Genomic DNA, 22,670 nt, shown 5'->3' with positions numbered 1-22,670 from the left:
TGTTTCACTTCAGACAGTTTGAGCTGCCACGACGCAGACGGAGCGCAGACAGCTTGTCCATATCAGAGAGTAACCCAGACGGCCTACTTGGGGGGGTCTCACCTAACTTTTCACCATGAATGTCGTGGCTTCAGAGAACGCGTTTTTGTCTGCTTTACAGCCCAACAGCTCGGTCACCACCTACGCGCTCCCGTCTGACATCCAGCTCGGGAGCGGGAGCTCCGTGTCGGACGAAGTGGCGAGAGCGCGACGCGTCCAGCAGCAGGTCCAATTGAGACTGGCGGAAAAGACCACACTTCCGCGTCAGAATGGATCGGCCTCGCACTACGCCATGTCAGGTAAACAGCAACAAGTTTCCTAACTCACTTTCTCAGGTAGTCACACTGGCTGCGCTGCTTTGCATATCCGAGAGAGAGGGAGAGAGATGTTTGTGCTGATCTGGGTTCAGTGCGAACACGTTTAGGAATTACAAGTAAAACACTACAAATCTCCACAAAGGTACAGGTGCTGCTGTTAATGTCGAACTACAGCGCTGAGTTCCTGAACGGGACTTGGAAGTTTTTAATCAGACCAGTCAGTCCTCTAACTCTGTTTCTTTTGGCCTCACACCAAACAACAGAAATGACGCCAGACAGGATCTGTAATACTGGGCGTCTAATACTGGATATCCCATGTGGCTAAAACTATGATCCTCCTTATATTTCCAAAATATGAAAACCACTCCAAGGTTTGTTGTTCCTTTTTTGAATCACTCCTCACAAGCCTATTCATGGATCGTCAAAATGGAGATTATTAGTAATTTGAGTGTTGAAAATGAGCTAGTTTATTTCTCAATGAATCACATAGTCATCAAATCTCAGTAAATAGCCACAAACAACTGCAAGAAAACACAACATTGTCAGAGCTCATGGGGAGGTCAGGAAATGTTTTGTTTTGTTTGAGCAACAACTCAAAACCCCAAAATATTCAGTTAACTCTCACAAAGAACCAAGAAAACCAGAAAATATTCACATTGAAGAGGCTGTAGCCTGGGTCAGTTATTGCTTTGAAAGTTGTTGATCCAATCTCTTCTGTCAACCAACCAACCATTTAATTGACTAATCACTTTAGTCCTGGGGATTACTGAAACTTACTTTCTCTTGTGATTTAATTTACTTGAACTCAAGTCCAGTTTTCCCAGCGTGACTCAGATCACCGAATAGTTTTACTTTCAAATGCAAGTGAGCTTGAATCAATATGGCTGGTGTGTGTGCGTGTTGCGTGTGTGTTTCATGTGTGTGTGCGTGCGTGCGTGTGTGTGTGTGTGTGTGTGTGTGTGTGTGTGTGTGTGTGTGTGGGGCGGTGTCTTTTGTGCATGCTTGCCCCTGCTGAATTCCTGTGGAATTATATCTCCTGAGCTCATCGCAGAATTTCTTATTTTCCTGATCTGAGCTGAGCTCAGGCAGCAGCAGTAATCTTCCAATATGTCATGTCCCTGCACATGAGAAACGGTTAATGTGTAACAGGCCCGAACAAGCGCTGCTTTCATGAACTTCCCTGATAGCCGACTAAGGCAAAAGCCTCCCTCTGTGGGGTTGGGTTTCAGGTCAGGTCAGCTTAAAGAGAGGCGGGGTCAGGAGATACGTGGGAGATGACAGTACTGTGAGAACCAGCTGTTGTGTTGTCTGTTGAAAGATGTCAGATCATCCAAATTTGTCTGTCTGAGTTTGTCACGGCACACAGACAAAAGTCGAGGTGGGATTGTTATGTAAGCAGTGGGGAGATTCCCATAGAGGGATGTAAGGTTTCCCGGAGTAGTGGTTACATCACATTCCATGCAGTTAAGGAGCTGAAGAAGTGCCAAAGGTAGAGCTACACATGGTCACAGTCTTGTCCTGTGTTGTTGCTGAAATCTGAAGAAACTTGTGCACCTGCTTGTCGCTGCTCAAGACATTCCTTCACGTCCCGTAATTCAGTGTGCTCAACCCAACTGTGGAGAGCAGGCCAAGCAGCTCAACGTCAGGTCTTTGTTTATGTGACCTCTAAATTCTGGATTGTATGGTGGCAGAAGAAGAGCCTTTTTCTCACTCTTCTAGTTTTATTATTTCCCAAAAATGCCAGCAATACCTGCCTCAACAGGCAAACATGTTTTTGGTGCCGTTTTTAATGGCTGGAATGCACAAGGACATATAACACATCTGCTAAAAAAAAAGTCACCGCCCTTTTTTTTTTTCTTTTTTTTTTTACCTCCGTTGTGCTTGTGAACACTCTAACCTAGTTTCTCTGCATATTGTTTGCCCTGGGCTTTCTTGGAGGAAAACATAGACTTCATAACAGTTATCTTCTGAAACTTGCACAATAGAAGCATTCCCTACAATGCAACAGAGAATACTGTCATTTCAGTAGTTTGTGGCTACAGAGAAGTATCTCACAGCTGCTGCAGCTGTGCATTTATGACAATGACTAAATGGTGTTCATAGGTGGACAAGTCTCAGCAGAAAGTCAGATAAGAAAAAAAGAGTCTTGGCTTTATGATCAAAGTAATTTTTTCAAAAGACAACAGAGGTGGGGAAAAAAGTTTCCTTGCTGAAGGAGTTTTCAGGGTGTGTGTTGTCAAGGCTGTGGCACTCAGGTGTGTTGTGGGGCGTTGTCAGGGTTGGGCAAGGGTCAGGCCAGAGGAAGTGTCACTCATTCTCCTCTATACCAACTGGTTTTCTACCAGTGACTCCTCAGGTGTTCGTGCATGAAGCCGGTTCAGCTCTCTCCTTTACACACACACAGGACATGTTAAACTGCTCAGGCTCAACATGACCGCACATGTAAAGTACTCTCACACATAAACATCTCTGAAAACTCACACATAAATTAAATTCCTCCTCAAATTAGTTCATTAATTAACTCCGTCGAGGCAGCAGGATGGTGAGTCTAGACCAGGATCACTGTGACTGGGATTTGATACGGATCACTGGCTTGAGCAGAACTTTCAGGAGGTGTGTTGATGATTTTACAGGCCTTCAAACACTGACCTTTTTAGCCATGCAGGGAGTGCAGACTGAAATATCTTAGAAACTATTGAATGAACTGCCACAAAACTTTAGTGCAGACATTCATGTTCCCCAGAGGATGAATTCAACTGACTTTGGTGATTCCTTGACTTTTCTTCGATGTTGACATGTTTGTTTTTTAGTGACATGTTTTAGTATCTGTTTAATGGATTTCCTTGAAGTTTGATTCAGACATTAGTGCCCCACTCTGGATAAATTCCCTCCATTATTATCTACAAACGCCAGCAGATCAACATGAACAGTATGCAAAACCTATGACAGCGTGACATGTACTTTTTGTTTTTAAGCATTCTAACACACCAAAGTTAATGACCGGGTGTAAAATGAATTCCTAATTCCATGGCAGATGATGAGGATAAACAAATATAATTACAACCATATGAGATAGAGTATAATTAGCATGGTTTTGACACGGACATACTTTACTTTCAGTTGACAGAGATATTGAGGTCAACAGACTGTTGCTCAAGCCTCTTACCATAGTGAACATTTTGGAGCATGCCTGCTATCAATCACCACTCGCCTGTCAAGTCACTCTTATCTAGAACGAGAGCAAAACATTCACCCGCTCTCTGTGCCGGGAGAAACGAGTGGGTGTCTTTGTGAGTTGGATGTAAAATGTTCACCGAGTGACGGGCAACCGGAGACATCGGGCCAGGTGACCAGTCAGGTCCTACTGTTACCGGCACAGCCGTCAGTGCAACAGGACACCTGCTATTCACATTCAAATGTCTTTCATGCAAATCACTGTTGTAAATTAAAGAGGTGTGACACATAAGTATGGGTGTAATGCTGTGATGAAATCTACCATCACAGCATCATTTCTGACATCGAAAATGTTCTTTATGACTTCACTTATGTACATGTGTTTATTTAAAACCTATTGAGTACAATGTGTTATTTGAATTTGATGGTTATGTTTTAATGAGCCTGTGAAATATTCACATTTTCATTGTTTTTGTGGTTGTATTATACATAAATGGAGTAACACCACCAACGGTCAAGGCTGGTTTGATGTTGTATTATTAATGTATGTGGCAGAACTCAGTGATCAGCTGACACAACACATACATTTAACATGTAAGAAACTCTGTTAATCGGCCCTATGTAAGAACAAAATGCAGTTGTCTATTGTCCAGCTATTTGTCTTCAACACAAGACATTAATCAAAGAAAATGTTTAAAAAAAAAAAAAATCCCTATGTGTCATGGCGGTATGGAGAATGTGACCTCTGGCATTTGTCATCTCCTCCCTTCACACTTGATCTCTATAGTGCAGAAACACAGTCATCAGCTAATTCAAGCTGAGTCTGCTTTCAGAGTTAAGACAACTACTTGCCTAAAAAAAGAAAAAATATTCACGTCTGATGCATACATATTAACACAAGTACACACAGGAAGCACAAAGAGAATACTTTTTAGTGTCAAAGAGCTTCCAGTTGTCTTTCTGTTGTTCCTGTCCGGACCTCGCAGAGATACTTCTGCTTACAGAGTAAACACGTAAACTTTGTGATGAGCTTTTTAGTCATAAAACAGAACAAAATTAATTTAAAAGAATACTGATTAGTTAAGTCACTTTTTAGCTGAGCAGCATTTCAAGACAAAAGGGTAATAGAAAGTAATATGTCCTTGTTCTTGTAAGGAAATTGATCCTCAACTATCTCAACATTTTAAGTGTGAAATTTTTTTGCTCCACATGCGCAGAAATGTTTTAAGATTATAATTTTGCAGATTTTACCGTATAAAATACCAAGAAGTGTTTTTTATTTAGGCTTCTTAGTTGTAAAGATGTTAAAATGTATGTTTGGAGATCAGATTAGTGAAATTGATTTTTAGCCTTTTTTACAGTTGTATCAGAGATAAAAATGTGATATTAATTGTAGTAATTGTTTTATTCCAGACTACGGCGGTTCATCATCAATGAAACACAGCACCTATAACCCAAGTTTCAGATCTAAATCATCCTACATCTACACAGGAGCCAGAACAATGGTGAGAGCAACAGCATTTACTCACTGTTTCAGCATGTTTTCACAAACATTATTAAGATGATCATCTAATGTGTCATTTAACTGGAAGTGCCAAGAAACCTTCAGTCACTGCCCCTCTGCTGGTGGGTCACGTAGGACACAGCATGTGTGGTATTTCCCAATGAGCCGTGATGAGATCAGCTCTTGAGTTTTCAAGTCCTCCCTCTAGATTCCTCTCTTTTAGTGATTTGGTAGAAAGACGCTGGCTGTGTGCCGCTGAGGTTTGAGCTTTGAGTGTTAGAAAGACCTGAAGATACATTTTAGACTTCCAAATGCAGTTTAATGAGTAAAGGAAATTAATATGACAAAAAGAACACAGGGCATGACCTTTGTTTCTATTTAGATAATCACATTATTGATATGCAGTGACTCACAACGAATTCATCCACATGTACAGTTCAGTAGAACACGTTGAGTAACTCTGCTTACACATCTGATTTTAAATGTTACTCCTGTTTTTGTCCTCAGGGTTCACGTGTAGGCCAGAGATCAGGCTTCAGCTGCCAGTCTGCGGGCCCAGAGCTCGCCCAGTTCCACAAGATCAGTATCGGGGGTGGAGGAGTAGGTGGCGGTGGTGGTGGTGGCGGTGGCGGCGGCGGCGGTTACTATCAAGAAGACATGCGCATGGGCGGCTACCAAGGCAGCATGAGACAGAGCGGGATGGAGCCCGACACCATCTCTATGCATTCAGTGCGGCAGCATACAGTGCCGATGAATACCTGGATGACCGATGGCAGTGATGGTGTCAGCATGGCCTCTGATCGGGACGCCACCTTCAACCGCCAGTATGCTCAGAGCTCAGTTAACGACTACACCAGCCAGGTAAGGCAAGGTGGAGGCACCATGACCTTTGGGTCATCCATGCCGCGATCTCTCAGTAGCACCCTCACCCGTGGCGGGGGCATGACGGGAGGAGCGGAGGAGATCGTCCAGCAGCATTCCTACAAAGGCCCCGCCCACCGCACCATCAGCAGGATTGCAAACCGCAACAACCGCATGAGCATGGGCTCCATGTCTGGGACCCTGCAGAACCAGATGACCTCAAGTGGGAGCAACATTGGTGGAGACAGAGTGGACCGAGGGTTCATTGTGTCCACAATGTCTGGTTCCCAGGGGAACCTTTTAATGCAGCGTCCGGGCACCCTGTCCCGCGCCATGTCAATCAAAAGCATGCACAGTGTGGGCAGGGGCATGGACATCTTCGGCGGGCAGATGGATATGGGAGCCAGCATGGGCAACCTCAGCGGGTGAGAATCTCTCTCAAGTCCCTTGTTTCTGCTGACATGGACATAAGGCATGTTCTCATTCAGTACTGACAGATCTTCAGTGTGTGATGGTAGACATTACATGTGATGTGAATCTGTGTCTGCAAAAATGTGTTCACCTTTGACTGGTTAGATTTTGTCAATTTCTTCAACCTCAAACGACCAGCCTGAGTGCATGTTGATGCTGACTGAGAAGATTAGTCTCATCAAAGTCTCTAATTTTTTTTGTTATTTTCAACAAATCAAAAAATAACAACAAATCATCCTAATAACAAGTGCTGTCTGTGGAGCCAAAGACTGATAAACAGTAGCTTAATCCTCTGTGCATCCATTGTCTTAAAATGGTTAAAAACGCATCAGTGCAACAAGGTTTTGCACGTTTCCTCATATTGATGAACATGGCACTGTTCTTTATTTTTAATCATACCACTGCTGCAAATGCTCGCCAGCACACCAAATGTCTTAATCCACAGCAGAAAATGGTACCTACAAACAATCTCCGTATTCCAGTTTGATGCTCATGACAAATGACAATGCCCACCAGCTGCTTTGGAAAATGATTTAACCTTTTTCAGTAGGATCATGATAGAAGTTTTCAGCACAACTTCACCTTACTGCCAAAAGAATCTACAAGCGGTTTCTCATATTAGATACCAGGAATAGTACACTGCAGTCTTCCTGGCAACTCAGTTTTGTTGTATTTTTCCTGACGTTAGGTAGGTAGGTATTTTCTTTATTAATCCCCGAGGGGAAATTTTTTACTCACATTCTAGTGAAGGATGATGAAACAATATGATGGTTTCATGTGTCAGGAGCTTTAACTGGGGAGAGAGTAGGATTTCCAAAAAGCGGTGGATTGGGAGGTGGCTCCGTAGCGGTAGGACTGGTTTTTAGGGTGTGGCAGCTGAGTTTCAGGCCTCGCTCTTGACACATCCCACAGCGTGTGGTTAGGCAAGCGGCTTTGCAGAGCACTGTGTGATTTGGAAGAAGCTCAACAAGCTGAATTTTACAGATGAGCAACAAATCATCAGTGAATAATTGCTGCGGTTGCTCTGTTACTTTTCATTCAAACATCCAAAACGCATATTTTGTGCTACCACACGTAACAGCGGGGTAATGATTACATAATTAAAAGTTTCAAAGTCTTTGGTTGAATTTGTTCATTTGCTCGTTCGGCAGGATCACCTCCTTGGACATGCACACAGCAGTGCAACACCTGAAGGAGCCCGACCCTGAACTGCAGGTCCTAGGAGCCGCTTACATTCAACATCAGTGTTACAACGACAAAGAGTCCAAAAAGGAGGTACTTTGCGCACAGATTAAACTTGTGGTTTGAATTCCTATGATTCTTGCGTCTCTGCAGCCCCTTATTTACTCAGTCATGAAAATTGTTTTGCTCCTAGTGTAGGCGATTGATGGATGTTTCTCCACGTCTGGTGACGTTAAGTTGGCCGCAGCTTTGCTTCTGTTCTTTTGTGCTCCAGTTGTTCCACATGTTGCTCAGTGTTTATCATCACTCTGCCCTGTTTATATTTTGAAAGGTGGACTTACTGTAGAAAATTAAACTCTTAACTGATGTGAGCAACATGATGTGTTAGTTTGGCCTTTTGTTTTTAACTTATTGATGTTACAGCTCTGAGAATAGAGCCTGTGGGCTGAGTTAATGACTTTTCTTCGAAGAGATTATATTGAAGGAAATTGTCAGTGAGAAGTAAACATACTCAATTTATTGTCATGTCTGTATGGTAAATATGAAGCCACAGCCAGAAGCCAGTTAGCTTTGCATAAAGACTGGAAACAGCAGCTAGCTTGGTTCTCACTGAAGATAACAAAATCGTTTCAGCCTCTCAGACATATTTACCAATGACACCGATTGGAAATTTGAATTGAATAATCCCCTTGTCAAAGTAAATACAAATATTTCCCCATAATCTTAAATTTCTCCTTTAAAGACCCAATGCCAAAATTTGGCAACTCCTAGTGGTGATATAAAAAAATATTCTGACAGAGATGCATGCCTACAAACCAATTAATACACATTGTATTATAAACAAAACAGGCATTACCAAAACTTTGAATAAACATGCATAAATCTTTTTTTCCTTAGGTGCGTAGCTTGAACGGCATCAGTGAGCTGGTGAAGCTGTTCAACAGCGACAACCAAGAAGTGCGTCGTTATGTCACCGGCGCCACGCGCAATCTCATATATGAGAACATGGAAAACAAGGCGACCCTGATCGAGGAGGGCGGCATCTCCGAGCTGGTCAAGGCACTCAGTGAGCCTGATGATGAGCTCCGCAAAAACATCACAGGTAGGAAAACCCCAGTCTCAGTCATTAAAAAAAATAAATAAATCATGACACAACAAGCAGAGTCAATCTCAGACTCTTGTTTTGGACCCCAACAAGAAGAAACAGCGGCAAATTGGTTTTAGTGTGTTTTTGGATGCAACGTGATCTTGTGCGTGTCCTTGAAATTCTTTAAGCGAACGGTAACCGTTGACATTAATATCATTAAAATAGGAGAACTGTGGAGATTTTTAAGGCATGTGGTATGTCTGAGTACATAAAGCGTAGGAGGTGGAGCTGCTGTCATTTCTATAGGGTGTGTTTACAAGAGTGTGAGGGGAGGGTGGAGGAGTTGTCTGGGCCTGTGGACCAGCAGTATATCTGCCACTCCCTTTCATGAGACAGAGCCTTGTCACTCTTTCCTGTAAGCCGTTACACCTTGGGTTGTATCTGTTAAAGTGCTAAGAGGCATGTGTCATGTTTTCAGTTGGAAGCTTTGGGAAAGTGATAAATTAACAGCCCATTCGCCTTTTATCGGCTTACTTTGCTGAAATGTGACACAGGTCTCTGTTTTTTTAACAGATTTTTAAGGGATTTTTAAGGGATTTACATGTGCAAACTTGTAAAAAAGGAAAGAGCTCGTCTGGCTCTGTCTAAAGATAACAGTTGGACAAAGGTTATCTTAGCTGCTGACTTCATGTTGAATGAGCAAATATGAGAGTATCAGTTTTCTCATTTATCTGACTGCCGACCATGAAGTAAAGTGTTTTTTTTTAACAGTGTTGCAACTATTTTTCAACTTTTAAAAAAAAATTATCGATATTGGAGTTTAAATGTCAAAAAAATCCTGACATCAAGGTTAAGAAATGAAACAATAACAAAGCCACAGTAAATACAAATGTGTGTTTCGCTGGTGTGTGTTTGTGCAGGAATCCTGTGGAATCTTTCATCCAAAGACAACCTGAAGGAGAAACTGGCCAAGGAGACTCTTCCTGAGCTGACCGATAAGATCCTCATCCCTCTGTCTGCCAGACAGATTGGGGAGGTGGATATGCATGACGAGGACTCTGAGAGCATCTTCCAGTCCCCCTCTGAGGCAGAAATCTTTTGCAACACCACAGGATGCCTCAGGTGCGGCTCAGTTATCTGTCTCATCTCTGTGTTTGCACCAGGGCCTGACATGTGCTTCTTTCTGGTTCAGCAGTGCCTGATTTTTTTCCCCATGACATCCTTTGCATTGGGGAAGCTTGTTCCTGTTTTATGCTCAAACTTAGCTGACAGCTACTGGAAGTGTTACCATCCCCACCACTTTCTGCTGTTGTTTGCAAAAGTCTGCACCTCTCTGACCCGCAGTTACTTCGATTCACCATTGTCTGTGCGCACCCTGCCCGACTTTTACCTCAAATTCATTACCATTTGGAGAATATAATACGAGATATTTCTCATGCTTTAATAGTATATTACTGCAGCACAGTGCTCATAGTGGAAACACACACTAAGCCAAACTGTACTGCTGTACTCTCTGTGTGCAACATCTGGTCCAAAGTAATAACAAGCATAAAGTTGACCTGAAGTAGCTCTCTGGCCTCTCCCTCAGGAATCTGAGCTCTGTGAGCGAGAAGACCCGTCATCTGATGAGAGAAACAAACGGACTGGTGGGCTCTCTGGTGGACTATGTCAAGGCCTCGCTTGAGAAGAACAAGACAGAAGAGAAGGTGAGACAAGACCTGAATTTAGTCTGTTGTCCTTGTTGAAACCAAGGCTTGCTTCATTTGTTTATTCATTTGCCTTTGTGTGTGTGTATGTGTGTGTGTGTGTGTGTCTCTTAGGGGGTGGAGAATGCAGTGTGTGTCTTGAGGAACCTTTCCTACCAGCTCTACACTGAAATTCCTCCATCTGCTTCAAGGCGCCTGGAAGGACCAACCAGAGATCAGGACACATCGACGGGTGATGTCATTGGTTGCTTTACACCTCAGAGCAGGAAGGCCAAAAATGTACGCACACGTGAGATTTTCTACATCTGTAAGTAGTCTGTATGCCTGGCCCAGACCATCCGTCTTAACACTGTCTTCTTGGATCTCCTTTTGGCTGACAGAGAAAGAACCAGAACCTCTACACTTTCAGTGAAGTTGCTCGTGAGCCGAAGGGTATGGAGTGGCTGTGGCACCCTCAGATCGTCGCGTTGTACAACCGCGTGCTGCAATTGTGCGAGATTAACTCCGTTACCCGCGAGGCAGCCGCTGGAGCTCTGCAGAACATCACAGCTGGAGACATGCGGGTAAGCAGCACATTCATTGGGCTTCATTCAGATCTAATAATTTCAGTTTGTCTCATGGTTGAATTGTCCGTCTCTTGAACCTGCAGTGGGCTTCAGTGTTGTCCTGGGTGGCTCTGGAGCAGGAGCGCATGCTGCCAGTCGTGCTCAGTCACCTGCGGACTAACAAGGATCTGGAGCTGCGATCTCTCACAGGCCTCCTCCGAAATCTGTCCCGCCATGCCAACAATAAGGATGACATGGGTCAGTCTTTTTCTTTTTTTTCCTGTTATGTGTGAATAATATGGGAATTAGGAATGCCTATAACCTTTTTTTTATATATATATATATATATATATATATATATATATATATATATATATATATATAAAATGTATTGTTTGTGAAATGGTAGATGTGATTTTCCTGATTGTAGTCCATTTGATTTCCTTCACTTTTTGTTTTGTCTTTAAAATGTCAGAAAATGGTGAAAAATGTGGACTAGTATTTTCTAAAGCCCAACATGCGCCCTAAAATATTTAGTTTTGTTCCAATGAATGGTCCACAACCAAAAGATATTCTGTTTATTATCATGGTGGACCAAAAAGAACCAAAAAATATTTATATTTAAGGAGCTGGAATAAGTCAATTTTAGCAATTTATCATTAAAAAATTACTCGCAATGATTAATCGACTATCAAACAAAATTAAGGTAATTACTTTTCGGTCCATCAACTATTTTGTTTAGGGATTCATTTAGTTGAAATCATACTGAAATGTAGTACTTATTAAAGCTTTTATCTGAAATGATCTGGTTTGAATTTTCCTTTTTTGTTTTGGTTTATTCAGCTGTAAAGTCAGTAAGCGGCCTCCTGGAAAAGCTGCCTGAAAACGGACATCAGAAGGAGCCCTCCAGCGAGGCGGTTGTCAACATCTGTGGTGTTCTCAATAACCTGGTGACAACCAGCTCTTTAGCTGCCAGAGACATCACCTTCTTTGATGGCCTGCAAAAACTGATGGCCATTAAGAGCTCACATGACAACAGGTCTATAACTGTAAATGTGTACTGATAAAGATGTTTGCACATTTTCCTGACATTTAATGTTACAAGTTACACAAATTATCGCATCCTTGTCTTTTCATACAATGTAATTTGTACCAAGCGTTAACCTTGTATGTAACATTTTTCCAGCCCCGGGAAGACGAAAGCAGCCAAAGCAGCAGCCACAGTTCTCAGCAACATGTACCACTACAAGAAGCTGCACAAACAGTACGAAAAGGTAAGAGACTGCAGAGATTACTAAACAGCACAGCTCTGTATTATTTATTGATAATATAGACCAAAAAAATCCAGATAAAAAAAATAATATATATATATATTATATATATATAGAAAAACTAATATATCAAAGACACATCATCAGTGTTGAAAACCTTTTTCCCTAAAAGTGGATTTCAAATTATGAATGTTTGAAGTTAATTCTATGTGATTATCTGAACTTGAAGTACACAGCAACAGATCTGACTTTCTGAATACATATATAAGCTAACTCGTATAAAAATATCATTAACCATTACTATCTTTTATTGATGCATGACCAATGTGGACTTTGGGACGTCTCTTCTTATGAGACTTGGAAGTATTGTTACACAGAAGATTACGGCCCATGACTTTAGAATTAAGGTCAATAATTATCATATTTAAATAAATGTACATTATTGTACACACTTGTCATATTTAAATAAATGTAAAGATATTAAAACACTCCTGTCCATTTTTGAGACTTTTTTTGAATTACAGTGTTTTCAATTCAGTACAAAACACGTTAAAAATGTCTTTTGTCAAGAGTCTCCTGGACCTAAATGTAACAAGTTGGATTATACATGACAACTGTCACAAAAGTCAAAGCTCAGTGGAAAAGCTCTCTCGTCACAGTGCCCCACCCTCATTCGTATATCTGTGCGTGCGCGTGTGTGTGTGTGTGTGTGTGTGTGTGCGTGCGTGCGTGCGTGCGTGCGTGTGTGTGTGCGCGTGCGTGCGTGCATGTGTGTGTGTGTGTAAGAATAGAAAACCCTGAAACGGAGACAGTTGGGTGGCACATGTTCAAAACCCATATATCTTTGACGGTTCACAGTGCCCCTCTTTCAACACACACACACACACACGCACGCACGCACGCACACACACACACACACACACACACACACACACCCAGTCAGGCACGTCCACGTCTCGGGCAGGCCCAGGTTGCTTTATTGCCTTCTGCAGATCACAACATGCCACTCCCAAGGGTGTGTTTTTCAGCTTGTTTCCTAATGAACAAGTCCAAGCAGAACAAAAAATGTGTTCACATTTGTCTTGCATACAGTTTTAAATGCATTAATCAGTTACAAAATGTGTAATAAGCAAAAATGAAACTATTTAAACTGAATTTTTAAACTTTAGGAATTTCCTTGTTTTTAGTGTGAGCTCTAAGGTCACTTCAGGTTGATTATTAACATTGAGTTAGCTACTTTTGACATTTGTGATGAATAGTACAATTCATCTTTGATTACTTAACATTTGATCACTGTATTCCACATCTATACAATGTCATAACTCTATCTTTTATCTGCCTTTGTGTTACAGAAAGGCTATTCAAAAATGGATTTTACAGAGGTTATAATCTAAACCAAAGGTAATGCAGTACAAGTTCACCGCTACAACAGTCCTGAGCTGGATTTGGAGGAAATCAAAAATAACCAATGCTCAATCTTTATCTACTATACTTTTATGATAAGAACATGAACTTGCACGTGATGGAAGATCTACCCAACGGAAAAATGATTTCTTCTGTGTTTTAAAACTGGATGGACGTCAGTAGTGCAAGAGTTGTGGATCCAGGACTGTTAATGGACTTTGATACAAATGTCTAAACTTTAGCCATTTACTCTTTGTTTGAACACTGTGTCTGTGTTTAGTGTGTAATCAGGGATTTTTTTTTTTGTTTGTTTGTGTCAAAGCAGTTTGTATTTAGATGAAACTGTTGTTGGACATTATGGTGGACACTTGTGCCTTATCTTCTCACTGTTGCACCTCATTTACTGCTTGAATGCAACAAATGTGGTACTAACATGGCATTTTATTGTAAATATTGCTTTTTCTTTTACACTGAATTGAGATTAAATGTTATATATTCTGTAATGCTTTATATTTGTAGTTTTACAGATGGATATCTGTTAATGAGTCCAAATTATAACATTATATTTGAATATAATCCAGAAATTTATCAAAATTTGGATGTAAATAACTTTAATTTAGGGGATAATGATGCCTTCAAATTTACTTTTGTATTTGTGTGCCGCTTAGTTGCAACATCTAAGTCTTGTCATATAAGAATGCGGTCATTTGTAATCTTTTAGTCTAGTGTGATAAATGGCGAGTGTGAGACACAGGGGTGAATTTATGATAATTTCTGGACTTTGTTGCAGAACAAATAAAAACATTTGTTGTTTGTGTTTATGAATGGCAAATTGCAAACTTGTACACCTTTCAGATTTCATGGCCCAGTACACGGTAATACATGAGAAAATTCTTTCAAAAAACACAGATGAAATCTTGTAATTGTAACAACTACTGCTCTGTGACCTCGTGTGTGGGTATTTAAAAACATTGGCTTTGTTATTTGCTTTTCTGTTGCATAAAGGAAGATGCATCATCTGGACATTTTACAGCTAATAAAGAGACATTTGGAAATTAAATCTCATTTTGAAAGTGTTTTGTGTGTGTGTGTGTGTGTTTGTGTGTGTGTAGCAGCATTTGGTGCTGTAACTGACTGACACTAGCGTGGTGAAATGTCGGCCACTCCCTGTTTACATATTTGCTCCTGCTCAGACAGGAACAATAGCAGACCTTCCCTGCTGCACCCTCATTTAGGCTCTGATTTCACTGCTGCTGATCATTACTCCATGCAGACAGAGATCGTACAGAGAAATAAACCAGTGTTTTTATTTGCTTGACTGCCATTTTGTTGATTTCCCTCACACACACAATGCTTCAACTTGTACACAAAGAACAATGAGATCATCAGTCACAGAAATTCTGCTGCTACAACTGACTGAAGGATGAACAAACTTTCTACATTTAAGTATGATTTAAGGACTGCTGTGTAATTTCTCTGTTTTTATCAGTCTGAGCCATCTGTGTCTCGTCAACTATGAAGTGAAGACAAAACTGCTTAAGAAGCAAAATTCCTTATCTCATCTCATCAATCATTATTTTGCCCTCTGCTGGTGATGAAGTGACATTAAAAATTGAAATAGACACAAGTTTTACTGAATTATTTCAGATGATTTCACAAAATATTTTATACAACAGTTATAAATTTAAAAATATTATAAATGAGTCAACAATAAGTGGAAATAGAAAATGATACACTTTGAATTCAATAACACGGTACAGAAGAAAAAAAAAAAACATTATTTGGCTACATGAAACATAAATATAAAGAAATACCAACGGTGATCTTCACATTAGTATTGTTTTTTTTTTTAGAGATCAGCATATTGAGAGGAGTGTGGCTCAAATGACCTCCTCAGTGACAAGGCAGTAGAAGTCTGAGCGGGCTCCATAGTTGCGTGATCCCAGGTCAGACACGTCGATGTCAGAGGGTTTGGGCTCAGCTGATGCGATGGGTACAGCAGGGAGGACTGGAGCTTTACAGGCCAGAGCCTTGTACGCAGGGAGCCGAAGTCCTGAAACAGAAGGAGAAAAAGGTGACGAATGTATAAAAATCAATGTCCCTTTCCACCTCTCTGGTGTTGTATCGACTGAGCTGTATAGGTGTCTCATCTCTGAATTTATACTTCATTTCTGGTTCAGGTTATTACATAAGATAACATCACCTTAGGCTTACTATAAGAGGTAAATACTTTTTTTTTTTTTTTTTTTTACTATAGTGACAAGATGACCCTATTTTAACATTTTGGGAAATATTCTTTTCAATTTCTTGCTAAGAGTTAGATGAGAGGATCGATTTCACTCTCATCTGAAACACAAGCCAGGTTCTGTCCAAAGAGAACAACGTCTGTCTACCAGCACCTCTAAACCTCACCACTGGAGGCAATCTGAAAGAAAGAAAGAAAGAAAGAAAGAAAGAAAGAAAGAAAGAAAGAAAGAAAGAAAGAAAGAAAGAAAGAAAGAAAGAAAGAAGGAAAGAAGATCTGTCTGTCTGTCTGTCTGTCTGTCTGTCTGTCTGTCTGTCTGTCTGTCTATCTATCTATCTATCTATCTATCTATCTATCTATCTATCTATCTATCTATCTATCTATCTATCTATATGACTTGTTAATGATCAACTTGAGAGGTGCTGGAAGGCAAACTTCACAGAGTCTGTGATAATGGTGTAATTCTTATAATCAAGGGGGAAAAAAAAGAAGAAAATTCCCAAAATGTCAAACACTCTGTTCAACCTTAGCTTCTATGACTGTTTATGGTCTTTCATTGCAAAACATTGCAAACAAGCTGGTAAAGTAAACATGTGCAAGCTCATAAGATGTCCTAGTGACAAAGTTAAAGATTAACTGTAGCTGAATCAGTGTTTGTTGATTCAAATGAGTCAGAAACAAGGTAAAGTACAGTAGATTCAACTGCGCTGTCCATCAGGTTGAGACTTGCATTTAGGCTGTAATTTTTTTATGTTCTAAAAAGTACAAGAAATGCCAAACACATGACACTGACATCTCTGGATCAGAGTCAGTACCAGACAGTTGTTGAACATGAGCATGCTCACTTCAGTATTTTGACTTCATATTAAATGCCAAATATTTAAACACAAATAGTTACATCTCACTGTCATTTGAGAAAAGTATTGCAGATGTAAAATGCATTTCTTTTAATTACAAGTGCATATAAACAAATGCATTTTGTAGACTTATGTAAAGAGTGAACCCAGTGACTGCTGGTCTTACCCAGGTCTCCAGCAGGGTCGGTGTCTGAGCGGCAGTCCAGGTAGTCAGGGTCCAGGGTCAGCATGGGGTCTTTGTCGTCCTGCAGCACAGTTTGAGGATCACCTGCAGACTCACTGCGGAAGATGACTACGCGAGGCATCGCTAAAGCTAGCTCCATCCAGAAGACTGAGGAAGGAGTCTGTGGACAACAAACACAACACAGAACAACATGCTGCTAGAGTCAAAGAGAACTGAAACTTTTTGAAGAACAGAAGCGTTACTTTCTTGTATGATATTCAAAAACAATTTACTTTTTTTTTTTTTTTTTTTACACACTTTGTGTTGTAGTTTTAGATTTTAAATGAATACACCACTGCCAGTGTTGGCCATCAAGCTACACTCAATTACCCACAATAACAAAGTGAAACTATGTAGAACTGTGCAAATTTATTCAACACCGATGTGAAATTTCTCATTTCAGTCACTGAATGTTTCTAATTTTAACTTAAATGTATATTCAATCACTTTCAAACACATTTTTACACCGACAAATAACTATAACTGCATAATTTGTGGTTTAACAGATTTAGCAGTAAATCAGATTTTCTTTTCTCTCCCAATGGATAAAAAAACAAATTCTATAAAACTAATAATTTTGGCCTCCAATACTCCCATGAACACTTGGAACTGTTTTGATTATTTCACTGATAGATTTCTGACTACTGTTTCTGTCTGAGCTCCTCTCAGGTTTTAAGTGGGCGGTGCTCAGTTTAAGAAAAGGGATGTCACGTACATTCATGCACCAATCAGAAATTAGCAACATTTGAATCTAAATTTTATGACAATTTGTTTTTTTTAATCAAATCTGTCAAAAACCCACTTTCACTTTAGTGCAGTCCAGCTCAACACAACTTTCAATAATAAACATGTTGTTAAATTAAAACCTCTCTCACATTGTAAATAAAAACTGAACATTAGTTCAATACATTTTTCAGATGTACCTATTAAAGTGGTCACTAAATTTATTTACACTATATATATCTTTTCAATGCAAGTTGGCTGAAATGAAATGTACCTTATTGTCTGAACACACAAACATAATGGTGTTTAAAATCACTTGAATGTACAAGTATTATTGAAAATCTTACCACCGAGTTGTGCCTCCAGGTGAGTAAGGTGAGGCTGTGCTGGTGCTCACTGAGCTGCTGCTTGATCTCAGGCCTCATGCGTTTAGACTGACCCTCCAACATGATGATGATGATGGGTCGCTGACATAACTCCAACAAGTGCAGAAGGCCCTGTCTGAAAACACACACAGACACAGTATATGAAGACAGGACAGAGACGCTGCAGCACAAAGCAGCAACAATGACCTCAAGTGGTAAATTGTGATGATGCCACAACAATTACACTGAGTTTTATACTGCATGTAGACTCCTGTTAGTTGTTTCTATGTTCGTCTCTAAATACAATTGGTCTGTGCGAGTCTGACCTGAAGTTATTGGAGCACCAGTCCTGTTCAAGGTAAGCATGAGAGAGCAGCACGATGAGACGCCGAGAGCGACTAATGTTCATCAGGAGCTCTGCAGAAGGTTCTGGAGACACACAATAATGTTGGTGCATTGTAAGAAGTAGGCAGATTTACATTTCATTAGGTTTTCCAGAACAACATGTGGCGAGTGCGACGGCAGATTCTGAAAATCCTCAATTACAAAAATTTTAAACATGAACATCAATGAATTTAATGTGCTTATGTGTCCCCACTCCTGGAAAACAGAGGTAATAGTTACAGATCGAGAACAGACAGAAAGCTGCAAGACAGGAGCGTGATTTAAAAAACAGTATTTGTGTAAATTTGTCCTTTTAAAACAATACATCAGACTGCAGAGTCAGAATGTGATCTTACCAACACCAGGTAGGATATCGTTGTCATTGAGGTGCAACTTGTACCCATTTTTGTTTTCCAGGTGAGGTTTGAGAATAAAATTGACAAACTTCCTGTCATAGTCATTGTTCACATAGGAGATATAGGCGTCATATAATTTCCCATCTGAGGATGCAGAAAAACAAACATACCGGCATTGTAAATACTCTAGTTTTATATATGCAAAGTTAAATATAACTTTAGGTTATTATTTATGATAAACTCATGTTACTTCAGCAGAAGTCTCACCATTGAGTTCATAGTCTCCGTAGGAGTTCCTGTACCAGAACTTGATGTTCAGATGACACCGAGAGTAAACGACAGCAGTTACAGCCAGGAAGAGGAGGAGGACAGTGGCAGCAATAACAGCAGCTGTGTGGCTGGGGCTGTCTGAACACCGAAACACAACAACAGGCACAAAATGAAAACGCAAAACTTAAAATAAACCAACTTTTAAATGAAAATTATAATCATTATATAGGTATATTTGTATGTTTTCATTGAGAGAAGTGTGTTGGCACTCTGTTGTATGTACGTTTTAATTGTCCAAATGGGGGTAAATAAATTGAACTGAGCTGAATTAAGACTTATCATCACAGGCTGCAGAATATGGATTCTGTTAGCAGTGTGTGTCTGTGCAACTGAGTCTGTTTAAGTATAAAAATAGGACAACAGAAAACACGTTTCAAATGCATTATTTATTCAGGGATGATTAAAATGAATCACAGTCAATCTGTGTTGTGAATCATAAAAACTCTGAACTGTTGGTCTGGTGCTGCCTCATTACATGCTGGGCCAGGCTCTGTACCAAGACACTGAATAGACTGCATAAAAATGCTATATGGAAATTTTTTTTTAAAAGGTATGGTCCTGCTCAAAGTTCTCCTCAATCGATCTCCTGTGACAATGTTAACACACTGTGGTGACTGCCTCCTGCACTGAATGTATGGAAATAGTTTTTACATACACTCGTCATATTAAAAGTACTCTTTGATTTATATGTAGATTCAGGACATATTTGGTTACTTCCACCCTTTTCTTGCATCTGCTCTGTCAGGTTTGAGTGCATAATGGGTTGTTTTTTTTGGTAGTAGGTAGGGCTGTCACAATTATTGCATAATCACCCAAACACAATTATTGAGTTGACTGCAATCATTTACAGAATCATTTTGATTAATCTGTATAGAAACAGCTTGATGAAACTAACAGAATTAGTCATTTATTTCTATATTTCAGTAATAGGTTTTGTATATTTAGGCTGTCATTTATGTAATAAATGAACCTGTGCAATCTTTCCTTAAAAGCCTAAAAGGCAAACAGAAGGGTTATTTTGATTTATATGTTCTAGTGTGCAATGCCAATATTGTGGTTCTTCATAATGTGTATGTATATTATTAAATTATGATTGGGCTTTTACTATAGTAGTGGTATAAAATGAACAGAAAACAACAATTAAATTGACGTTAATAACATTTACTTGTCAGACAATTAATAGCAACAAAAATGTCTTGATTGTGACAGCCGTGGTAGCAGAAACAATTTTGGACACTCTGACACTTGATGCAGGACAGGACATTAATGACCCAACATGTGTCTTCAACTTGTCTTACTTGAATTCTGTAGGCTGAAGTCAGAAGAAATATTCCTCACAGTGCAGCTGTAGAGCCCAAAATCTTGCAGCTCTCTGATGGTAATTACGAGCAGACTGTTTACCATCACCTGGCCGCCACCAGGGTAACTGATAACAAGGACAGAAACTTGATCTTACCTTCTCTAACAAATACTGCCTTTGATACAGGTAAACAATTAATAATGGAAAACTAATATTTTAAAAGTTTCAAAATCACCTTGACGATGTGTTCAGGAAGTGAAGTGTGTGGTTGGTGAGGGGCAGCCCAGCTTTGCTCCACTGCACCGTGGTGTCACAATGCTCCTCTAATGAGTCCCAGAGGAGAGCAGTGCAATTCAGTGTTACCTTGGATCCCACATTCCTCCAGAGTTCAGTCAGGCCCCCATTTGGTTTAAATTCTGGAGCTTTGGAGCACTGAGATTCTGTGTAAAGACATGCCACTGTTATCTGTGTGCACTGAAAGAGCTCCAGACAATAGAGGCCTTCATGTGCACTGCCAGGTCACAGCTGAGACTGCTACCAGAGGACATGCTGAAACAAAAAGCCTCTTTGCAGGTGTATCCGTTCAACTAGCCCCTTCAACACCCCCACACAAAGTCTAAGTTTGCTGCTGGGACAAATAATAGCTTACTGCGAGAGCCAGACAATTACAGTACCAGGTTTGAGATGACTTCATTACACTTTACACATACTTACCCTTAACTATGAGCTGCACTGTGAATGAGGCTGTGTTGTTGCCGTGTTGCATACAAGTGTAATTCCCTTGGTCTTCCAAGCTGAGGCTGGCAAACTCCAGGTAGGTCTTCCCCTCCTGACTGTGGAGCGGCAGACAATCCTTCTGCCAGGTCAGCTGGGTTTGGGGGGGGCGCTGAGGCTGTGCAGGGTGCAGGGGGCACTGCAGCTGATAAGGAGGCCCCTGCTGCCCCATAAAAACCACCTGCTCCTTAAACATGCTCTCATTTACACAAGTCTGACCTGCAAACAGAGATGGGGGGCCTTACACAGTGTTGTTAACCTGAGACTGTACCTAATGCTAATGTGACCCATACCTGCATACAATATTCCATGATTTATGTTGTGTGATCCATATTAAGAAAATACTTGGAAACTGGCTTCACTTCCTTTTCATTAAACACTTTGCATGCAGTCTGCGGATGCAAACAGTTTGCACTCGCTCTGTGGAGCAGCACAAGGCTGTGTTCGGCTTCAGTGTACCTTGTTCACTGACACTGTTTAATGGTGCATGAAGGGGAAGTTGTTTACTCTTTCACCCTGGCAGACTCTGAGCAAATGGGGTGTTTTGCTGACTTCGATAAAAAAATTTAAAAAAAATAATTTACTGTTGAGAACAAATTAAATGCTAACAACACAGTCCCATTTAAACTATCACACTTATCTGATTCTGCCAGGGAATAATTAAACACATCAAACAAACTAATGACAAATGCCCCATTAAATCCTGACTTGTTCTTCAAGATATTCGGCGCATGCGCTCATTGTGGCCACAACCAAAACCAATGTAACCTGCACAAATGCCCTCTTTAGTCGGTCTGGGACTTTCTCTTTGTACTTTTTTTTTTTCTTGCACAGTTTCTCAAACACAGACACATCCGGGTCCATAGTCCGAGACCGGTCGAGTTGCCGGGCAACAGCATGTGACTGATGACCCTGTACACACTGACATGTGTACTGACCAAGTATTTACCTATCCAGCATCCCGCAAATTTGACTGTGACTTGTGGTTTTAAAATGTACAAATGTGCCCAAAACCAACAAACTGAATCCTACAACTCCAAAAAGATGTAATGTTTTTAAAAGGGGAGTTCCAAACAACGTTTAAACCCATCATATCCGAGCAAATTCAAGTGAATTTTAATCTTGTACATCCTTACCGACTGCGAGGAAAGTCCTGTTCCATAACCCGGAGCACACCACCATGAAAGCAACTAAAATCACAGCCATGAGCGACAGTTTTCCTCTTCCTCCTCCCTCGGGTTAGATATGAACCGAGTAGAGACGTTTAGCTGACCTACATCACTACCTGTAAGACTGTGTGTGTTAAGATTGGTGCAGTTCAGTAACACGGAGCCGCAGAGGAGACTAAGCAGACGTCAGCCTTCTGGGATCAACTGCACCTGGAAAAACCTGAAGCTCGATTGGCTGCTCGTGGTCACGTGACGCTCACACCGGCTTCTACCTGCGTTCCAGTGAAACTTCCTGGAGATTTTGCAGTGAAACTTCCTGGAGATATTGCAGGAAAACTCACCAAAATACATTCAAGTCAAGTGAATTCAGATTTATTGGCTCA

The 22,670-nt window shown here is 40.6% G+C and overlaps 2 protein-coding genes across 2 annotated transcripts; one reads left to right on the top strand and one right to left on the bottom strand.

The window, feature by feature from the left end:
- pkp3a (plakophilin 3a) lies at nucleotides 1-14,621 on the top strand. Its single transcript, XM_069162998.1, has 13 exons — nucleotides 1-338; nucleotides 4,944-5,035; nucleotides 5,542-6,320; nucleotides 7,518-7,641; nucleotides 8,446-8,650; nucleotides 9,556-9,757; nucleotides 10,224-10,341; nucleotides 10,456-10,620; nucleotides 10,722-10,904; nucleotides 10,991-11,144; nucleotides 11,730-11,925; nucleotides 12,073-12,160; nucleotides 13,510-14,621. Exons 1-13 carry the CDS (start codon nucleotides 116-118, stop codon nucleotides 13,549-13,551), a joined length of 2,571 nt encoding a protein of 856 aa, XP_069019099.1. The 5' UTR covers nucleotides 1-115; the 3' UTR covers nucleotides 13,552-14,621.
- sigirr (single immunoglobulin and toll-interleukin 1 receptor (TIR) domain) lies at nucleotides 14,599-22,432 on the bottom strand. Its single transcript, XM_069162999.1, has 10 exons — nucleotides 22,255-22,432; nucleotides 21,059-21,337; nucleotides 20,580-20,784; nucleotides 20,343-20,470; nucleotides 18,982-19,122; nucleotides 18,715-18,858; nucleotides 18,301-18,403; nucleotides 17,957-18,110; nucleotides 16,830-17,007; nucleotides 14,599-15,614 (listed from the first exon to the last, which is right to left on the bottom strand). The coding sequence occupies exons 1-10, from the start codon at nucleotides 22,322-22,324 to the stop codon at nucleotides 15,442-15,444; spliced, it is 1,575 nt and encodes a 524-aa protein (XP_069019100.1). The 5' UTR covers nucleotides 22,325-22,432; the 3' UTR covers nucleotides 14,599-15,441.
- Between the last annotated feature and the right edge of the window lie 238 nt (nucleotides 22,433-22,670).

This window comes from Embiotoca jacksoni, unplaced genomic scaffold (assembly GCF_022577435.1).
Source record: "Embiotoca jacksoni isolate LCO1_2020_lvr unplaced genomic scaffold, fEmbJac1.0.p SCAF_3, whole genome shotgun sequence".
NCBI classification, from domain to species: domain Eukaryota; kingdom Metazoa; phylum Chordata; class Actinopteri; family Embiotocidae; genus Embiotoca; species Embiotoca jacksoni.
Note: the sequence above shows the minus strand (reverse complement) of the source record. Positions and strands in the feature narration are given on the sequence as shown.